Raw genomic sequence first — 19,935 nt, forward strand, 5'->3', positions numbered from 1 at the left:
CTGTGTTGCTGATGAAATTAGGAGAACGGGTTATCGTTCAAATGGGGAATCCAGCCATCATTCCCTAGAAGGTACCCGGGATGGAGGTAGGATGCTCAGCATTCCCTCCTCCTATTACTTATTCTCCTAACGTTAATGTGATTGGGGAACGTATTTGAAGGAGAAAGCAAATTTTTAGTAAATTGTGTTTCTCTGAGAATACTTACCCGATCACATTACTTAAAAACCCTCCCAACCACCCTGCTATGCGAGCATCCTCGTATAATATATATCGCTCAGCTTAAAAAACTAGTGACATCTGGCGGTGGCAGGGGGAGGTAAGGGGCAAAAGTTATTGCCCTTTGGTCTATATGAGATAGACAGCAAAGACAAATTTTCATCTTTTAGTAGGGCTGGATTCGAGAGGTAGCAGGCTTATATCCCTAACGTTAATGTGATCGGGTAGGTATTCTCGGAGAAACACAATTTACTAAAAATTTACTTTTTAAAAGATATTTCCATTCTTTACCTCAATATAATTATAACCTATATAATGCAGTGGGCTTTAAATTAGTGGCAGCTATGTGAAAGGCAGATATGTCAAAAATACCAAGGCGAAATTCCAGGCCCCTGCCACCAAAAATTAAATTGTTGGCCCGGAATATAATTGCGGCATATTGTGGTAGGTATTTCTCTATGTTTAAAAATACTGCATTATACCACAGTACACAACATTTCATGGTACCCAGCTCTCCTGATTTTGTTTTCTGTATTGTATTGAAACTGATCTAAGACTTAGCAAATACATGGCATTTTAATTCACATACTTATAATTTCATACAAATATTAAAAATATGAAACCAGGATCTGTTTTGTTTTAGATTATTTTTTTTTACAAAGAGATGTTATTTTGTCTTCAAAATGAAATCTTAGATTTATATCCCATATATGTGACTCTGTGCAGGTTTTAGTGTAGATGTGTTTAACAAAATTTTGGAGTCGAAGACTTGACGTAAAGAGTTTTCTGTTTTAATAATGTGTGATGTGGTCTTTTAATATTTTTTATGATTGAGATTGACATTTTATTTCCAACAGGTGAATAATATATTGTAAATAAATGTTATTTATTATAGTATTGTCAGTGATCTAGGGAATATTGAAGTATGTTTCGCTCAGTTTTTGACAGTTTGATTGGTACACACAATTCAGTTTCCAATGACTGTTATTTTAAATGATTTTTAATTGGCTTTTTCTCTGTTTCAAGTGTCTGTAATCACTGGTTATGTGGAAATTATTTGTGTAAAGTTGTATCTGTACACTTTAATAGATGCATCTTAGTCAGTTTCATGATTGTGCCTAACTTGTGTATTTTCAGAATACCAGAAAACAGGATTTTGCCATTTGGTTCTTCAGACAATTTTTGGGACATGGGAGATGTAGGACCATGTGGGCCTTGCACTGAGATCCATTATGATCACATTGGAAACAGGGATGCATCCAAACTGGTTAATGCTGGTTCACCAGATGTTATTGAGATTTGGAACCTTGTCTTCATGGAATATGATAGGTGAGTCAGTGTAGATTAACCTCACATGCCTCTCATTTGCCTCTGACGTCCTGGACTGATTCACAGTTAGGTTGTTTTCTTTGAGTCCTCAACTTTTTAAAAAACCTGAATGATCACTTTAGTAGCAGGATAAATTTTAACCATATATGCCTATGGTAAAGTAGATGATATTATGTTATGGTGTGATCTGTCTAGCCATCTGTTAACCTATTTTGTTCCTGCACAGCAACATGATTTGTCCAAAAGCAACTGTTGCAGAACTTTGTGACTGGCATGCATTTGGGTAGGGAATAACATCATTGATTTTGAGGTCAAAGGTCAAAGGTCATTGCAACTGACAGAAGAATAAGTTTCCACACATTAATTTTCATTCTCCTCATCTGCTGTTATCAAACCTTGTGGATGGTTTGCACATTGGGTAAGGATAAAGTTTATTGGATTTAGGAGCAAAAAGTCGAAGGTCAAGTTCACGGTTAGTGAAAGAAGAAAAATAATATGTGGACTTGCACCAAAACATGTTGATGAATCATGGTGAGGGAAAAGTCACTGAAGGTCACTGTGACTGAATGAAGAAAAGTATTTTAGGCATACAAATTTCACTCTCTACAACGACAACTATTAAACATGGGGTGGGTGTAGAATGTGCCATTTTCAGTACATTTCATTTATAAATAGTTTGTGATGTTTAGAAAGTTTTTAAGAATTCTTGTTAGCCTGAATTCAGGGAAAGCAATATATTTATCAAATTTTCAGATGTATATGTTGCAGGGCCATTTTAGGTGTTGATGAAATTCCCAGACTCAAGCAGTTTGACTAAGTCTCACTGAATTGACCCTTAATTACAGACTTAAATAATAACAGAAAAAATTACAAAACTATACTTATTTCAGTCCAATCTGGATATTGTCATGTCCAGGTTTGGTCCAGATCTTTGTTTTCATATTTGACTAGTGGAGTTAGTCAGGGGAAGTACTTCATATGCTTTATTCTGCCCATGTTTTTCATGCAAAACACCTACATGATTAAGCTTTTGGCTTTACATTATAACACTCTTGACCTTGAAAGTGGTTTAAGACTTTTTTTGATCGATTGAATTATTTGTCAAACAGTAAATATGTATTGGTCTCCTGTAGTTTCTTGAATGAGTGATTGTATACTTCGAATCAACCTGCATTGAAAAAGAGCATAGCAAAATATTAATATTCATTTTAAATAACTGTACTCTGAAATTTACATATTAAACTAAACAAAATGAAATTAAACATCAAACACATGTATCACAGGAAATAAATTGGGCCTGATCTGTCAGGGGACATTAATAGGAGACTCTCTTTTAAAGAATAATTAATATGCATTAATTGTATGTTCTTGCATGAAATGGGAGAGAGAGATCGAGATCCTAGTTGTTGGATCACCTATACACATATAATTACACTCACACAATGACAAGTGCTGACAGAAAGTTACAATGGTAAGTACTGATAGTAAGTCACAATGGTAAGTACTGATAGTAAGTCACAATGGTAAGTACTGATAGTAAGTCACAATGGTAAGTACTGATAGTAAGTCACAATGGTAAGTACTGATAGTAAGTCACAATGGTAAGTACTGACAGAAAGTCACAATAGTAAGTACTGATATTAAGTCACAATGGGTCACAATGGTAGGTACTGATAGTAAGTCACAATGGTAAGTACTGATAGTCACAATGGTAAGTACTGATAGTAAGTCACAATGGTAAGTACTGATAGTAAGTTTCAATGGTAAGTACTGATAGTAAGTCTCAATGGTAAGTACTGATAGTAAGTTTCAATGGTAAGTACTGATAGTAAGTCTCAATGGTAAGTACTGATAGTAAGTTTCAATGGTAAGTACTGATAGTAAGTCTCAATGGTAAGTACTGATAGTAAGTCTGAATGGTAAGTACTGATAGTAAGTCTCAATGGTAAGTACTGATAGTAAGTCAGTTGTGAGATTTGTGCTTTCAGGCTATTTATACACATGTGCTTATACAATTACATGTATACACCCCTCCCTTGATAAATTGTGCCTGAATAACATGACACCTGCTTATAACATGGGTCATGCCTGGATTTGATTTTTTTCTCACAGAAAGTTCCCCCAAAATTGGCCTCAATTTGTTGAATGTAAAGAAAATCAAAATTGATATATGAAACCTTTATATATTGCTTGTTTTATCATCAAAATAGTGGCTAGTACCCAAAAATTTAACTCAACAATCATCTCAACTTTTAATAAGCAGTCATATATTTTGTTAAATTTTCTTTCCAATAAACATTCTCAATATACTGTAAATAACAGTATTTGACAAAATTTCAGTCAAAGAAGATTTCACTGATGGCTACAGGTGGCAGCACTATAATAAATAAATACCTATTAAATAAGTTCTGTCAGATGATATTCATTCATGTTTAGTTCTTTCTTTTAATTTGGTTTCAGTATAATCATCATTAATGCATTGTGCATTCTTGTATTCAGAAGTGAAAAATGTTGATCAACTAACATAGCTATGTGCATGGGTATTTCTGTGAGAGCCTACTTAAGTGTTGACCATGTTTTGATCCATGATTTGCTGAAGTATTTATTATATTATCACACTCAGTTAAGAGCAGTATCGCTTCATATTGTTTTGTTAATTGTTTCTTTTGTATCAAGGCAGATAAAAGTGGTGAATAAAAGAAAATTTAAAAGTAATGTAAAACCTAACTGTGTAATAGCTAGTAGTCACAGTCAAGTGTCAAATCAACCCTGTTAAATTGATCATTATTGTAAATATTATTATGTAAGTAATATAATTAAGCTACATTCAATTATCCAGATCTTGTATAAATTTGATCAAAGAATAGCTGGGCAACCAAGTGAACTGAATACTTGGTGAATACAAAACTTGTTTCACAGATATGATTCACAAGTGAGTTCTAGAGTTTGTAGTGAACTTAAAATTCCTGAATTTGCACTCAAGGATTAGAAGAATCTACACTATTACTTACTAATTGAACAGCTAAAAGTAAAGTTTTTATGTTGGATTGTTTCGAAAATAATTGTCCCTAGTTGTGTAAAAACTGAATCTTGTTTGTTGTGAATCATCAGCAATAAAGAGCAGTGACATAATACATGATATTTTTATGTACATGTGCTGATTTTTGAAACCTTTTGCAGTAATGTCATTAATAACCTTTTTGAGGTTGGGGTATCTTGGAAATAAAGATAATGTTTACAAAAAAGTTAGCAACTTTATTAAAAAAGCATTTTTATAACAATAATTCACAATGAGATAATGTGACGAGTATTCGGTCACTAAACAACAAACCCCCTACCTTTCATTCCTCATCGCTGGGTTTTCTTGATGCTTAGCAGGGAAGGCATCACCTGCTTAAATTTTTGGAGGTCCCTTGGTAAATTGCACTCTCACTTGTGTGGTCTGTGTTTATGGAGTCTCTTATGCACTAGTTATCAAGAGAAAGGTGCAAGTGCTAACATTAAGGCAGTGTTAGTTGGAGAGAGGAGATGTAGATTGAGGCTTTTGTTTAATTTATATGCTTACACTTGTCTGTTTTAAGTACTTGCAGTAAATCACAGTGGTAAATTGTGAGAGCCAAATCAGCGTAATGAGAAAGATTTTGGCCATCAGTTATTGTATATATGCTTTCACTCACAAACTGAACTTATACCACACATATGAACATCACAAGACAAATCACAAAATGTTAGTTGTGCAGGATAGTGAATTGTGAGTCAATATTTTTCAAAATGGACTTCAAAACATACTGTAAATAAAGGGTATTTTGAAGTATGTACACACATTTTTAAGTCATGTTATTGGCATGAATGACATATGGCACTTTTTATAATGACATCCTTTGCCTCCATGTAGTAGACTGGCTTACGGTGACACAGTATGGCATTCTTTGCCTCCATGTAGTAGACTGGCTTATAGTGACACAGTATTGCCTCCTTTGCCTCCATGTAGTAGACTGGCCTATGGTGACACGTTATGGCATCCTTTGCCTCCATGTAGTATACTGGCCTATGGTGACACATTATAGCATCATTACGGTGACACAGTATGGCATTCTTTGCCTCCATGTAGTAGACTGGCTTACGGTGACACAGTATGACATTCTTTGCCTTCATGTAGTAGACTGGCTTACGGTGACACAGTATGGCATTCTTTGCCTCCATGTAGTAGACTGGCTTACGGTGACACGGTATGGCATTCTTTGCCTCCATGTAGTAGACTGGCTTACGGTGACACGGTATGGCATTCTTTGCCTCCATGTAGTAGACTGGCTTACGGTGACACGGTATGGCATTCTTTGCCTCCATGTAGTAGACTGGCTTACGGTGACACGGTATGGCGTCCTTTGGCTCCATGTAGTAGACTGGCTTACGGTGACACAGTATTGCCTCCTTTGCCTCCATGTAGTAGACTGGCCTATGGTGACACGTTATGGCATCCTTTGCCTCCATGTAGTAGACTGGCTTACGGCGACACAGCATGGCATTCTTTGCCTCCATGTAGTAGACTGGCTTACGGTGACACATTATGGCATCCTTTGCCTCCATGTAGTAGACTGGCTTACGGTGACACGTTATTGTATCCTTTGCCTCCATGTGGTAGACTGGTTTATGGTGACATGTTATGGCATTCTTTGCCTCCATGTAGTAGACTGGCTTACGGTGACACAGCATGGCATTCTTTGCCTCCATGTAGTAGACTGGCTTACGTTGACACATTATGGCATCCTTTGCCTCCATGTAGTAGACTGGCTTACGGTGACACGTTATTGTATCCTTTGCCTCCATGTGGTAGACTGGTTTATGGTGACATGTTATGGCATCCTTTGCCTCCATGTAGTAGACTGGCTTACGGCGACACAGCATGGCATTCTTTGCCTCCATGTAGTAGACTGGCTTACGGTGACACATTATGGCATCCTTTGCCTCCATGTAGTAGACTGGCTTACGGTGACACGTTATTGTATCCTTTGCCTCCATGTGGTAGACTGGTTTATGGTGACATGTTATGGCATTCTTTGCCTCCATGTAGTAGACTGGCTTACGGTGACACAGCATGGCATTCTTTGCCTCCATGTAGTAGACTGGCTTACGTTGACACATTATGGCATCCTTTGCCTCCATGTAGTAGACTGGCTTACGGTGACACGTTATTGTATCCTTTGCCTCCATGTGGTAGACTGGTTTATGGTGACATGTTATGGCATCCTTTGCCTCCATATAGTAGACTGGCTTACGGCGACACAGCATGGCATTCTTTGCCTCCATGTAGTAGACTGGCTTACGGTGACACATTATGGCATCCTTTGCCTCCATGTAGTAGACTGGCTTACGGTGACACGTTATTGTATCCTTTGCCTCCATGTGGTAGACTGGTTTATGGTGACATGTTATGGCATTCTTTGCCTCCATGTAGTAGACTGGCTTACGGTGACACAGCATGGCATTCTTTGCCTCCATGTAGTAGACTGGCTTACGTTGACACATTATGGCATCCTTTGCCTCCATGTAGTAGACAGGCTTACGGTGACACGTTATTGTATCCTTTGCCTCCATGTGGTAGACTGGTTTATGGTGACACGTTATGACATCCTGTGCCTCCATGTAGTAGACGGCTTACATGCACATGTTATGGAGATTGACTTTATATAAAATTTACTACTGCATCATAAAGAAAGAAGCAAAACCAACAAGTTTTCTAAAACTTAACAAATAATTTAATTATTAAAGTTATGACTGAAAATGTTAGAGGAACCAACAGCTTTAGGAGTATATCCAAAATATTCCTGACAAAAGTCTATGAAAATACAAAAAAATGAAATGTTCCTTATAAATTTCAAAGCCAGAAAAGTACTGATCCATCAAGAAATGTGATGTTGTCAAGATGGCATTGTCCAGAACTCATTTGAATAATTCACAAAAATTCCAAAATAATATTATGCTCCAAATAAGGAGCACTTTCTGTTTCCATTGAACAGTCCAAACAAATGTGTTTCCTCATGAATAATATTTAAGTGCAACATAAAACATGTCTGCAGACTTACAACAGGAACATACTCCAAAAATAAGAATGAATCTGATTCCTCAGTTCTCTCCTTATAGACACTTCTGTTAAGACTATATTTCACAACATACCCCATGTGACAGATCTTACTATTCAGTTTGTCTCAAAATTACCTAGCCCAGCCAATAGGAAGTTACTGAATTCTTCAAGAATTGTCTAATCCCCATCAGCCAATGAGAAATTATAATACTCTTAATATTCCTAATGCAGATCCAATGTCATGTAGGCATAATCTATCTTAAGATAATCTGTACAACTTACAACCATCAAAATTACAAAGATTAAATGCCAGGAGTTACAACAAATATCGATATACATAACACTGTCTAATCTGGACACTTCATCTTGAGTGGACACTTCATCTTGAGGTCATCTACATGTCCAGGTGTGAGCTCTGAAGCGGTACTTAAAGAAGACTGAGTTCTTGCATCAAGGCAGATCATGCCTCTTCTAACACTTCACAGAGGGAAAGGACAGACACTTTCATCTTGAATAAAGTCGGTTATTCTTTACACATATCAGAAAAATAACCACACAGCCAAATGGATTTGCTTTGCATCTTGGTTAGGACAGTTGCCATAAACCGTGCATATGAGCGAAACTGTTCTCTGTTACTTACCATTTCATGGGATGGAGATCCAAATACACTCTCCAGCTCTTATCTCGATGATCTTTCATCCTAAAAGGCTTAATTTGATCTGGTGGGACCTAGATCTGGTGGGACCTATAACGTGACACAACAGCTTATGTTTGTGGGTTGTTTGACACCTTCATAAGGATGTGGCCTCATGACTGTTGCTATGATTACGGGAGGGAGAATTTTTCCTTTTCAAAGCCATTCCCTGATATACGGAGTCTATTTTCCATTTTGGGTTATCTAGAAGGTGTCTCGCATACCTTTGGTGACCAGAGATGTTCTGTCTGGGTTAAATCGGATGCATCTCCCTTTACCTTTTACCTATTCATCTGAGTAAGTATGTTGGGTAATGTATTTGAAGAAGAAATCAGTCTTTTCTAGTAAAACATGTTTCTTCAATAATACTTTCATGATCATAATACACATACACCCTTCAAACCTCCCTGCAGTTACATCCATTTAGAGAACTTGCCTTTGGCTCCAGTAGCAACTGAAGAATTCGTGGGATTTGGTGCCAATCCTAGCATCAACAGGAGATCACTCCAACTACCAATTATGTGGGCAGATAACTCATAGCCTTTTAGCTAAAACATTTTATCCTGGGAGTACTGTATTTGTGTGGTAGTACATGTAGTAGTTCTCATAAAGTATTATGACTGGGTAAATATTGTTGATGAACATATTTTACAAGAAATTTTTTTCTTCTTTAGGCATAATATATGTAGCTATAAAACAGTCATCAACTAAGTGATAAAATATTTAAAAGGATTAACTGAAAAATAATTTAGAATAATTATTAATGGTTTTCTTAGTTACATTTCTGAAATCTGCAAGAGTAATTTTGAAGTCAGTTGATCTTTCATATAACTTAAAATTATTTTAAATTGAGCAATATAAAATTAATTTTACAATATGAATTTTTATTATTGTGTGGAAAAACCTTTATTGGACAAGATGATGTTTGATTGACAAGAAAAATAGAAACAGTATTCAGTATAAAGCTTCTTTTATTATACATCATCCATTCTTCTTGAAATTCTATAAATGATATAAAACAGGAAAAAAAAATTTTAAAAAAAATGGATGTTTGGGTAGAAAACATAAAAGAGCAGATCCATTATAAATAGACAGAAGTAAAAGAGGTAATGAATGACAATCTATATTGCAATGGCAGATCCATTATAAAAAGATGTAAAAGAGGTAATGAACGTAAATCTATATTGCAGTGCATTTGTACATTTAATAGTTTAATGTTTTTTCTGAGTTTATCACGGTATAAACTATCAGATGTCAAATCTTAAAGCAAATAATGCCTAAAATAGTACAGCAAATAATGCCCAATGGTCATTATGTAAGTTATGTGAGTCAGCAACTGACAGTTTATACCATGATATTTCAGAAAAAATAAAGTTAAACTCTTATATTTGCAATTCTTTATAATTGTGTAAAAAAATTTATTGTTATATTTTTAAAAAAAATATTTCCTATCAGTTTTAGTGACTGTTTAAGCGTATGAATTCTTGTTGAGGTGGCCGCTACATAGCTATTTATAGAACAGGGAATTCTCCATCTGCAGCATAATAGCTACATCTCTATCAAACAAACAATTCTATTAATGTAGGCAATCTAAGGGTTTGAACATTCCACAGCAGGGTCTTAAGCTTCTATCTAAATTCGGCATGTGATCTGAGTAGAAGTTTAGTATTCAAAGCAAAGGATGTGTTTGTTTGTTTGACATACAAATGATTATTGGATTTGATTCTATCATGAGGTCATTGTGACTTGGCCAAATATATATAGTCCAAATGTGTCAATTTTTGCGTCTTTAAATCTATTCTTGTGCTGACTAACACTTTAGACTACCTACAGGGGGCTACCTGCAGGAGGCTACTTAAAGGGGGTTACGTACAGGGGGCTACTTACAGTGGGCTACTTACAAATGGAATTAAGACTATCATTAAATGGTTATAGTGATGGGGGTCCTATGTTCAAACAATGCAAGATATTGACACTGACAGTTACCATGTTGGGGTGTAGCAGATCTCCCACCCACCCCAACATCATAACAATCAAGGTTGGCATCTTATATTGTAGGACTGTGAATCCAGTTGTTAGATTTTAGTCTTTGACCCCCACTTCTCCCAATCCCTGCATCCATTTATCTATAGTTTTAAATTCATTTGCAATGAGCTGCAGTGAAAGTGATGTTGCCCCAGTGTTCTTTCCAGATTTTGAGATTCCCAGCTTTTCTTTTCCATATCTAGTCAAAGAAAAAATTATTTATATTCAGAAAAACAACAAACATGTGTTATTTGATTCTGTCAAATCAATTTATTCAATTTTCTACATAAAATATGAACCCATTTCGTTTTAAAGGCATGCAGTGTGTATCATATGCCTTCCAGTTTAATGTGTACATTAGTTACTTTTCACATGGCTCTATTTACAGAAGTTAGTGTAAAGTAATTCTATGTACAGTTTATACAGAAATAAATGCAATTGTGACTGATCACATGAATATGTACTGACCAATAGAAAGCTTTCAGTTATCAACTGAAGCAACTGCAATTATTAATATGTTATGGGTGTGTCAGCAAAACAGACAGTTCATGGTTTGGTTGGACAGAACCAGCTTTAAGGTATTTTACCAAAAAGGCTTTTTGTCCAACAATTTGTAGAGTTTGAATGCTGAGTGTATTTTGATTGATACATATTAGTATTTCTTGTATTTTTTTAGATCATACAGTAGAATGTTCCATTAAAATTAGTGTATATATATTATATATATAATCAACAATTTTTAAATAACTTGTTTGAAATATGCTGTTAGCTTTCAGAAATTGTATTTGCCTAAATGTACTGTTCTAATGGATAATGGAGGAAAGCTAATTTTAAATATAAATAACTATTCATGAATAGATGCATCGATTCAAGCAGTATTGTAATAAAATGCTTTGTTAAATTTATTGTTAATTTGAAGAATTCCGTATCATTTACTCCGTTAATTGTAGACAATAAAACTGTTAATATGCATGCTAGGAAGCTTCATGAAATGAGGCCTATTCCTAATAAGATCTTGAGAGGTCAATAACACAAAAATAGAATATTTTATTGTACTTTGACATTATTCCAGAGAAATTGTTTTTATATTTATTATTTAAACAGCGATTATAGTTATGACTTGTCTGAATAAATTTCATAGAAAATCATTTATATAATCTGAATTTTGTTCAAGTCTGATATAGGATTCAGTGTAGATTTGTTTTAGTGCAAGTGCTATGCAAAATACCAGTTACTGTTGTATAATTATGTGGTTTCAATTAGAGAATTTGATTGGATTAAAATGTTTCATGTGTAATTAATATTAACATTGCACATCATTGAATCTTTTGTCCTTCCAGGCAGAGTGACCGAAGCCTGCGTCATCTACCCCAGCAACATGTGGACACAGGAATGGGCTTGGAGAGAATGTGTGCTGTCCTGGCTGGTACAAAATCCAACTACAGTACGGACCTGTTCGCTCCAGTCTTCAGAGTCATACAGAAGGTTAACTCACAATACATATGTGTCAGTTTCATACTAAGGTTAACTCACAATACATATGTGTCAGTTTCATACTAAGGTTAACTCACAATACACATGTGTCAGTTTCATACTAAGGTTAACTCACAATACATATGTATGTTTCATGCTAAGGTTAACTCACAATACATATGTGTCAGTTTCATACTAAGGTTAACTCACAATACATATGTGTCAGTTTCATACTAAGGTTAACTCACAATACACGTGTCAGTTTCATACTAAGGTTAACTCACAATACATATGTATGTTTCATGCTAAGGTTAACTCACAATACATATGTGTCAGTTTCATACTAAGGTTAACTCACAATACATATGTGTCAGTTTCATACTAAGGTTAACTCACAATACACATGTGTCAGTTTCATACTAAGGTTAACTCACAATACATATGTATGTTTCATACTAAGGTTAACTCACAATACACATGTGTCAGTTTCATACTAAGGTTAACTCACAATACATATGTGTCAGTTTCATACTAAGGTTAACTCACAATACATATGTGTCAGTTTCATACTAAGGTTAACTCACAATACACATGTGTCAGTTTCATGCTGAGGTTAACTCACAATACATATGTATGTTTCATGCTAAGGTTAACTCACAATACACATGTGTCAGTTTCATACTAAGGTTAACTCACAATACATATGTGTCAGTTTCATACTAAGGTTAACTCACAATACATATGTGTCAGTTTCATACTATGGTTAACTCACAATACACATGTGTCAGTTTCATACTAAGGTTAACTCACAATACACATGTGTCAGTTTCATACTAAGGTTAACTCACAATACATATGTGTCAGTTTCATACTAAGGTTAACTCACAATACATATGTGTCAGTTTCATACTATGGTTAACTCACAATACACATGTGTCAGTTTCATGCTAAGGTTAACTCACAATACACATGTGTCAGTTTCATACTAAGGTTAACTCACAATACACATGTGTCAGTTTCATACTAAGGTTAACTCACAATACATATGTGTCAGTTTCATACTAAGGTTAACTCAAAATACATATGTGTCAGTTTCATACTAAGGTTAACTCACAATACACATGTGTCAGTTTCATACTAAGGTTAACTCACAATACATATGTGACAGTTTCATACTATACAGTTGTTATTATTGCAGAGTTTTTTTTCCAGATGCAAGGTTTATAGAATCATTTCATTGCCACCCTCCTGATTTTAAAAATCATGAAATTAAAAATTATTATTACTGTCTGAGACTGCTGGAGAATTCTATTATTTTGGCCAGGTAAAGAAGATTATTATTACTGTCTGAGACAGCTGGAGAATTCTATTATTTTGGCCAGGTAAAGAAGATAAAAAAAAAAAATGTGTAGCTGATTATAGGAAACTTTATGGAAAATGTTTGGCAAATTAACACAATATTGTTGAGCTAATGTTAGTAGGAGAGTGAGATAGTATTTACGTTTCCAGTACCAGCTGAGGTGGAAACAATGTCAGGGTTTTATTTCAAGTTTTCCATTTCCTTGTATTTTCTAAAGTCCTTGATGATTTTTGTTTATTTTTGGAATGAATTATTATGAGGCAAAGTCAGTGTTTTTGTGACATGCTGGCTTTCTCCTTTGCCTAATTCTCCTCATATTCTCTTCTAGTTAGGATGACCAATGGCATTCTTCTAGTTAGGATGTCCAATGGCATTCTTCTAGTTAGGATGACCAATGGCATTCTTCTAGTTAGGGTGTCCAATGGCATTCTTCTAGTTAGGATGGCAGTGGCATTCTTCTAGTTAGGATGACCAATGGCATTCTTCTAGTTAGGATGACCAATGACATTCTTCTAGTTAGGATGTCCAATGGCATTCTTCTAGTTAGGATGACCAATGGCATTCTTCTAGTTAGGATGTCCAATGGCATTCTTCTAGTTAGGATGTCCAGTGGCATTCTTCTAGTTAGGATGACCAATGACATTCTTCTAGTTAGGATGACCAATGGCATTCTTCTAGTTAGGATGACCAATGGCATTCTTCTAGTTAGGATGTCCAATGGCATTCTTCTAGTTAGGATGACCAATGGCATTCTTCTAGTTAGGATGTCCAATGGCATTCTTCTAGTTAGGATGTCCAATGGCATTCTTCTAGTTAGGATGTCCAATGGCATTCTTCTAGTTAGGATGTCCAATGGCATTCTTCTAGTTAGGATGTCCAATGGCATTCTTCTAGTTAGGATGACCAATGGCATTCTTCTAGTTAGGATGTCCAATGGCATTCTTCTAGTTAGGATGGCCAGTGGCATTCTTCTAGTTAGGATGACCAATGACATTCTTCTAGTTAGGATGTCCAATGGCATTCTTCTAGTTAGGATGACCAATGGCATTCTTCTAGTTAGGATGTCCAATGGCATTCTTCTAGTTAGGATGACCAATGGCATTCTTTTAGTTAGGATGTCCAATGGCATTCTTCTAGTTAGGATGTCCAATGGCATTCTTCTAGTTAGGATGACCAATGGCATTCTTCTAGTTAGGATGTCCAATGGCATTCTTCTAGTTAGGATGACCAATGGCGTTCTTCTAGTTAGGATGTCCAATGGCATTCTTCTAGTTAGGATGTCCAATGGCATTCTTCTAGCTAGGATGTCCAATGGCATTCTTCTAGCTAGGATGTCCAATGGCATTCTTCTAGCTAGGATGTCCAATGGCATTCTTCTAGCTAGGATGTCCAATGGCATTCTTCTAGCTAGGATGACCAATGGCATTCTTCTAGCTAGGATGGCCAGTGGCATTCTTCTAGCTAGGATGACCAATGGCATTCTTCTAGGTAGGATGGCCAGTGGCATTCTTCTAGCTAGGATGTCCAATGGCATTCTTCTGGCTAGGATGTCCAATGGCATTCTTCTAGCTAGGATGTCCAATGGCATTCTTCTAGTTAGGATGACCAATGGCATTCTTCTAGTTAGGATGTCCAGTGGCATTCTTCTAGCTAGGATGGCCAGTGGCATTCTTCTAGTTAGGATGACCAATGGCATTCTTCTAGTTAGGATGTCCAGTGGCATTCTTCTAGTTAGGATGTCCAGTGGCATTCTTCTAGCTAGGATGTCCAATGGCATTCTTCTAGCTAGGATGACCAATGGCATTCTTCTAGTTAGGATGTCCAGTGGCATTCTTCTAGCTAGGATGGCCAGTGGCATTCTTCTAGTTAGGATGACCAATGGCATTCTTCTAGTTAGGATGACCAATGGCATTCTTCTAGTTAGGATGACCAATGGCATTCTTCTAGCTAGGATGGCCAGTGGCATTCTTCTAGTTAGGATGACCAATGGCATTCTTCTAGTTAGGATGTCCAGTGGCATTCTTCTAGTTAGGATGTCCAGTGGCATTCTTCTAGTTAGGATGTCCAGTGGCATTCTTCTAGCTAGGATGTCCAATGGCATTCTTCTAGCTAGGATGTCCAATGGCATTCTTCTAGTTAGGATGTCCAATGGCATTCTTCTAGCTAGGATGTCCAGTGGCATTCTTCTAGCTAGGATGGCCTATTCAAGAAGATGTAGATGGCAAGATCTGTTTGATGATATGGACATAGGCTCGTTTGGATAGACTCATATTTTCGTGTTCCTATCCATCTGTCCTTACAGAAATTTGTACGTTTTACATACTGAGAAAATTGTTATCAGTTTTGTGCTCTCTCCTGGCTTGAGCACATGTCCATCGGCCTGTATGAAAATTCTCCACTGTATTGTATCCCTGTTCTCTTTATTTTAATTTTACTTTTTAATGTAGCAGAAGGCGTAATCCATATACACTATAGTAGAAAATGTAATTTGGTGAGAGAAACAAAAATGTACTTTTAAAATTTCAATCTCGTTCAGGATTCAAAGTAATTTGATACATGTAGGTTATAAGTAACATCCTATCAATTACATGATAATACAAGGAGGTAAGCAGTCTTATCAATTACATCATAATACAAGGAGGAAAGCAATCTTGTCAATTACATAATAATAGAAGGAGGTAAGCAATCTTATCAATTACATCATAATACAAGGAGGTAAGCAATCTTATCAATTACATCATAATACAAGGAGGTAAGCAATCTTATCAATTACTTCATAATATAAAGAGGTAAGCAATCTTATCAATTACTTCACAATATAAAGAGGTAAGCAATCTTATCAATTACATCATAATACAAGGAGGAAAGCAATCTTGTCAATTACATCATAATATAAGGACGTAAGCAATCTTATCAATTACATCATAATACAAGGAGGTAAGCAATCTTATCAATTACATCATAATACAAGGAGGTAAGCAATCTTATCAATTACATCATAATACAAGGAGGTAAATAATCTTATCAATTACATCATAATATAAGGAGGTAAGCAATCTTATCAATTACATCATAATATAAGGAGGTAAGCAATCTTATCAATTACATCATAATCTAAGGAGGTAAGCAATCTTATCAATTACATCATAATACAAGGAGGTAAGCAATCTTATCAATTACATCATAATGCAAGAAGGTAAGCAATCTTATCAATTACATGATAATACAAGGAGGTAAACAATCTTATCAATTACATCATAATACAAGGAGGTAAATAATCTTATCAATTACATCATAATATAAGGAGGTAAGCAATCTTATCAATTACATCATAATATAAGGAGGTAAGCAATCTTATCAATTACATCATAATCTAAGGAGGTAAGCAATCTTATCAATTACATCATAATATAAGGAGGTAAGCAATCTTATCAATTACATCATAATGCAAGAAGGTAAGCAATCTTATCAATTACATGATAATACAAGGAGGTAAGCAATCCTATCAATTACATCATAATATAAGGAGGTAAGCAATCCTATCAATTACATCATAATACAAGGAGGTAAGCAATCTTATCAATTACATCATAATACAAGGAGGTAAGCAATCTTATCAATTACATCATAATACAAGGAGGTAAGCAATCTTATCAATTACATCATAATATAAGGAGGTAAGCAATCTTATCAATTAGGAGGTAAGCAATCTTATCAATTACATCATAATCTAAGGAGGTAAGCAATCTTATCAATTAGGAGGTAAGCAATCTTATCAATTACATCATAATCTAAGGAGGTAAGCAATCTTATCAATTAGGAGGTAAGCAATCTTATCAATTACATCATAATCTAAGGAGGTAAGCAATCTTATCAATTACATCATAATACAAGGAGGTAAGCAATCTTATCAATTACATCATAATACAAGGAGGTAAGCAATCTTATCAATTACATCATAATACAAGGAGGTAAATAATCTTATCAATTACATCATAATACAAGGAGGTAAGCAATCTTATCAATTACATCATAATATAAGGAGGTAAGCAATCTTATCAATTACATCATAATACAAGGAGGAAAGCAATCTTGTCAATTATATCATAATACAAGGAGGAAAGCAATCTTATCAATTACATCATAATACAAGGAGGTAAGCAATCTTATCAATTACATCATAATACAAGGAGGTAAACAATCTTATCAATTACATCATAATACAAGGAGGTAAATAATCTTATCAATTACATCATAATATAAGGAGGTAAGCAATCTTATCAATTACATCATAATATAAGGAGGTAAGCAATCTTATCAATTACATCATAATCTAAGGAGGTAAGCAATCTTATCAATTACATCATAATCTAAGGAGGTAAGCAATCTTATCAATTACATCATAATGCAAGAAGGTAAGCAATCTTATCAATTACATGATAATACAAGGAGGTAAGCAATCCTATCAATTACATCATAATATAAGGAGGTAAGCAATCCTATCAATTACATCATAATACAAGGAGGTAAGCAATCTTATCAATTACATCATAATACAAGGAGGTAAGCAATCTTATCAATTACATCATAATACAAGGAGGTAAGCAATCTTATCAATTACATCATAATATAAGGAGGTAAGCAATCTTATCAATTAGGAGGTAAGCAATCTTATCAATTACATCATAATCTAAGGAGGTAAGCAATCTTATCAATTAGGAGGTAAGCAATCTTATCAATTACATCATAATCTAAGGAGGTAAGCAATCTTATCAATTACATCATAATGCAAGGAGGTAAGCAATCTTATCAATTACATCATAATGCAAGGAGGTAAGCAATCTTATCAATTACATCATAATGCAAGGAGGTAAGCAATCTTATCAATTACATCATAATACAAGGAGGTAAGCAATCCTATCAATTACATCATAATATAAGGAGGTAAGCAATCCTATCAATTACATCATAATACAAGGAGGTAAGCAATCTTATCAATTACATCATAATACAAGGAGGTAAGCAATCTTATCAATTACATCATAATATAAGGAGGTAAGCGGGGCCCCGAGTGGCCGAGTGGTCTAAAGCGTTCTTCGTTACGGATCACTGCCATCTCACCGCTGTCTGCGTGGGTTCGAGTCTCGGATTCGGCTAATGTGGGTATGTGAGAAAGCTTGCCAGTAGCTTCTCGTGGGTCGGTGGTTCTTTCCCGGGTTCTTCCTCCACCATTAATACTGGCCGCCATGTATAGCCAATCGCGTGCTGAAAAATGGCGTTAAACCCAACAACAACAACAACAACAATAAGGAGGTAAGCAATCTTATCAATTACATCATAATACAAGGAGGTAAGCAATCTTATCAATTACATTATAATACAAGGAGGTAAGCAATCTTATCAATTACATCATAATACAAGGAGGTAAGCAATCCTATCAATTACATCATAATACAAGGAGGTAAGCAATCTTATCAATTACATCATAATAAAATGAGGTAAGCAATCCTATCAATTACATCATAATACAAGGAGGTAAGCAATCTTATCAATTGCCTCATAATACAAGGAGGTAAGCAATCTTATCAATTACCTCATAATACAAGGATGTAAGCAATCTTATCAACAATCTTATCAATTACCTCATAATATAAGGAGGTAAGCAGTCTTATCAATTACATCATAATACAAGGAGGTAAGCAATCCTATCAATTACATCATAATACAAGGAGGTAAGCAATCTTATCAATTACATCATAATACAAGGAGGTAAGCAATCTTGTCAATTACCTCATAATACAAGGCGGTAAGCAATCTTATCAATTACATCATGATACAAGGAGGTAAGCAATCTTATCAATTACATCATAATACAAGGAGGTAAGCAATCTTATCAATTACATCATAATACAAGGAGGTAAGCAATCTTATCAATTACATCATAATATAAGGAGGTAAGCAATCTTATCAATTACATCATAATACAAGGAGGTAAGCAATCTTATCAATTACATCATAATACAAGGAGGTAAGCAATCTTATCAATTACATCATAATACAAGGAGGTAAGCAATCTTATCAATTACATCATAATATAAGGAGGTAAGCAATCTTATCAATTACATCATAATACAAAGAGGTAAGTAGTCAGCAATAATTTTAAAACTGAATAGCCATAACTGCAAGATTGATGTAGAACTTTAAATTCTGTCTTACAGGAGACAGGGGCTCCAATATATCAAGATCTGACAGGTTCTGCAGACATAGGCGGTATAAATACAGCATACAGAATGGTTGCTGATCATGCTAGAATGTTCACTGTGTGTATCAGTGATGGATTGCTGCCAGGCAAGGGAGATCTGGGGTATGATAAGATTCTGAAATAAATGCATCGATAAGAATGATTATGATGATGATGATGATGATAATGAAGATGATGATGATGCAGGGTCTGTTAAAAAAACTAAAAAGAGATTGGGAGTGTGGGGAATAGTTTCTTCATGTGACAAATATGATTGTTTTCCACATGATGGGCAGATTAGAAAACAAGTACTGTATTTACCATATATAGTGGGACATGATAAAATAATTAAGTTTTTTTTCCATCCCAGAACTTACGGTGAAACTTCTTTTCACCTAGGTCATATGTCCCAAGACTTACGAGATGAAATAAATTTGTGTTGAATTTGTGCCCCACCATACATTGCAATAAAATAGATAAACAAAATGCTTATTTGATAATGAAATGAAAGAAA

The 19,935-nt window shown here is 35.1% G+C and overlaps 1 protein-coding gene across 2 annotated transcripts in view; it reads left to right on the plus strand.

Annotated features, from left to right (window-relative positions):
- Positions 1-19,935, plus strand: part of LOC149781121 (alanine--tRNA ligase, mitochondrial-like) — a 125,291-nt gene that overhangs the window by 36,833 nt on the left and 68,523 nt on the right. For both annotated transcript variants that reach the window (XM_089935228.1, XM_089935229.1), the window contains exons 5-7: positions 1,355-1,546; positions 11,688-11,832; positions 19,399-19,544. In XM_089935228.1, coding sequence (XP_089791354.1) covers positions 1,355-1,546; positions 11,688-11,832; positions 19,399-19,544 — 483 coding nt within the window. The remainder of the gene's footprint in view (positions 1-1,354; positions 1,547-11,687; positions 11,833-19,398; positions 19,545-19,935) is intronic.

Source organism: Sinohyriopsis cumingii, chromosome 15 (genome assembly GCF_028554795.1).
Source record: "Sinohyriopsis cumingii isolate HCF-2022 chromosome 15, ASM2855479v2, whole genome shotgun sequence".
NCBI classification, from domain to species: domain Eukaryota; kingdom Metazoa; phylum Mollusca; class Bivalvia; order Unionida; family Unionidae; genus Sinohyriopsis; species Sinohyriopsis cumingii.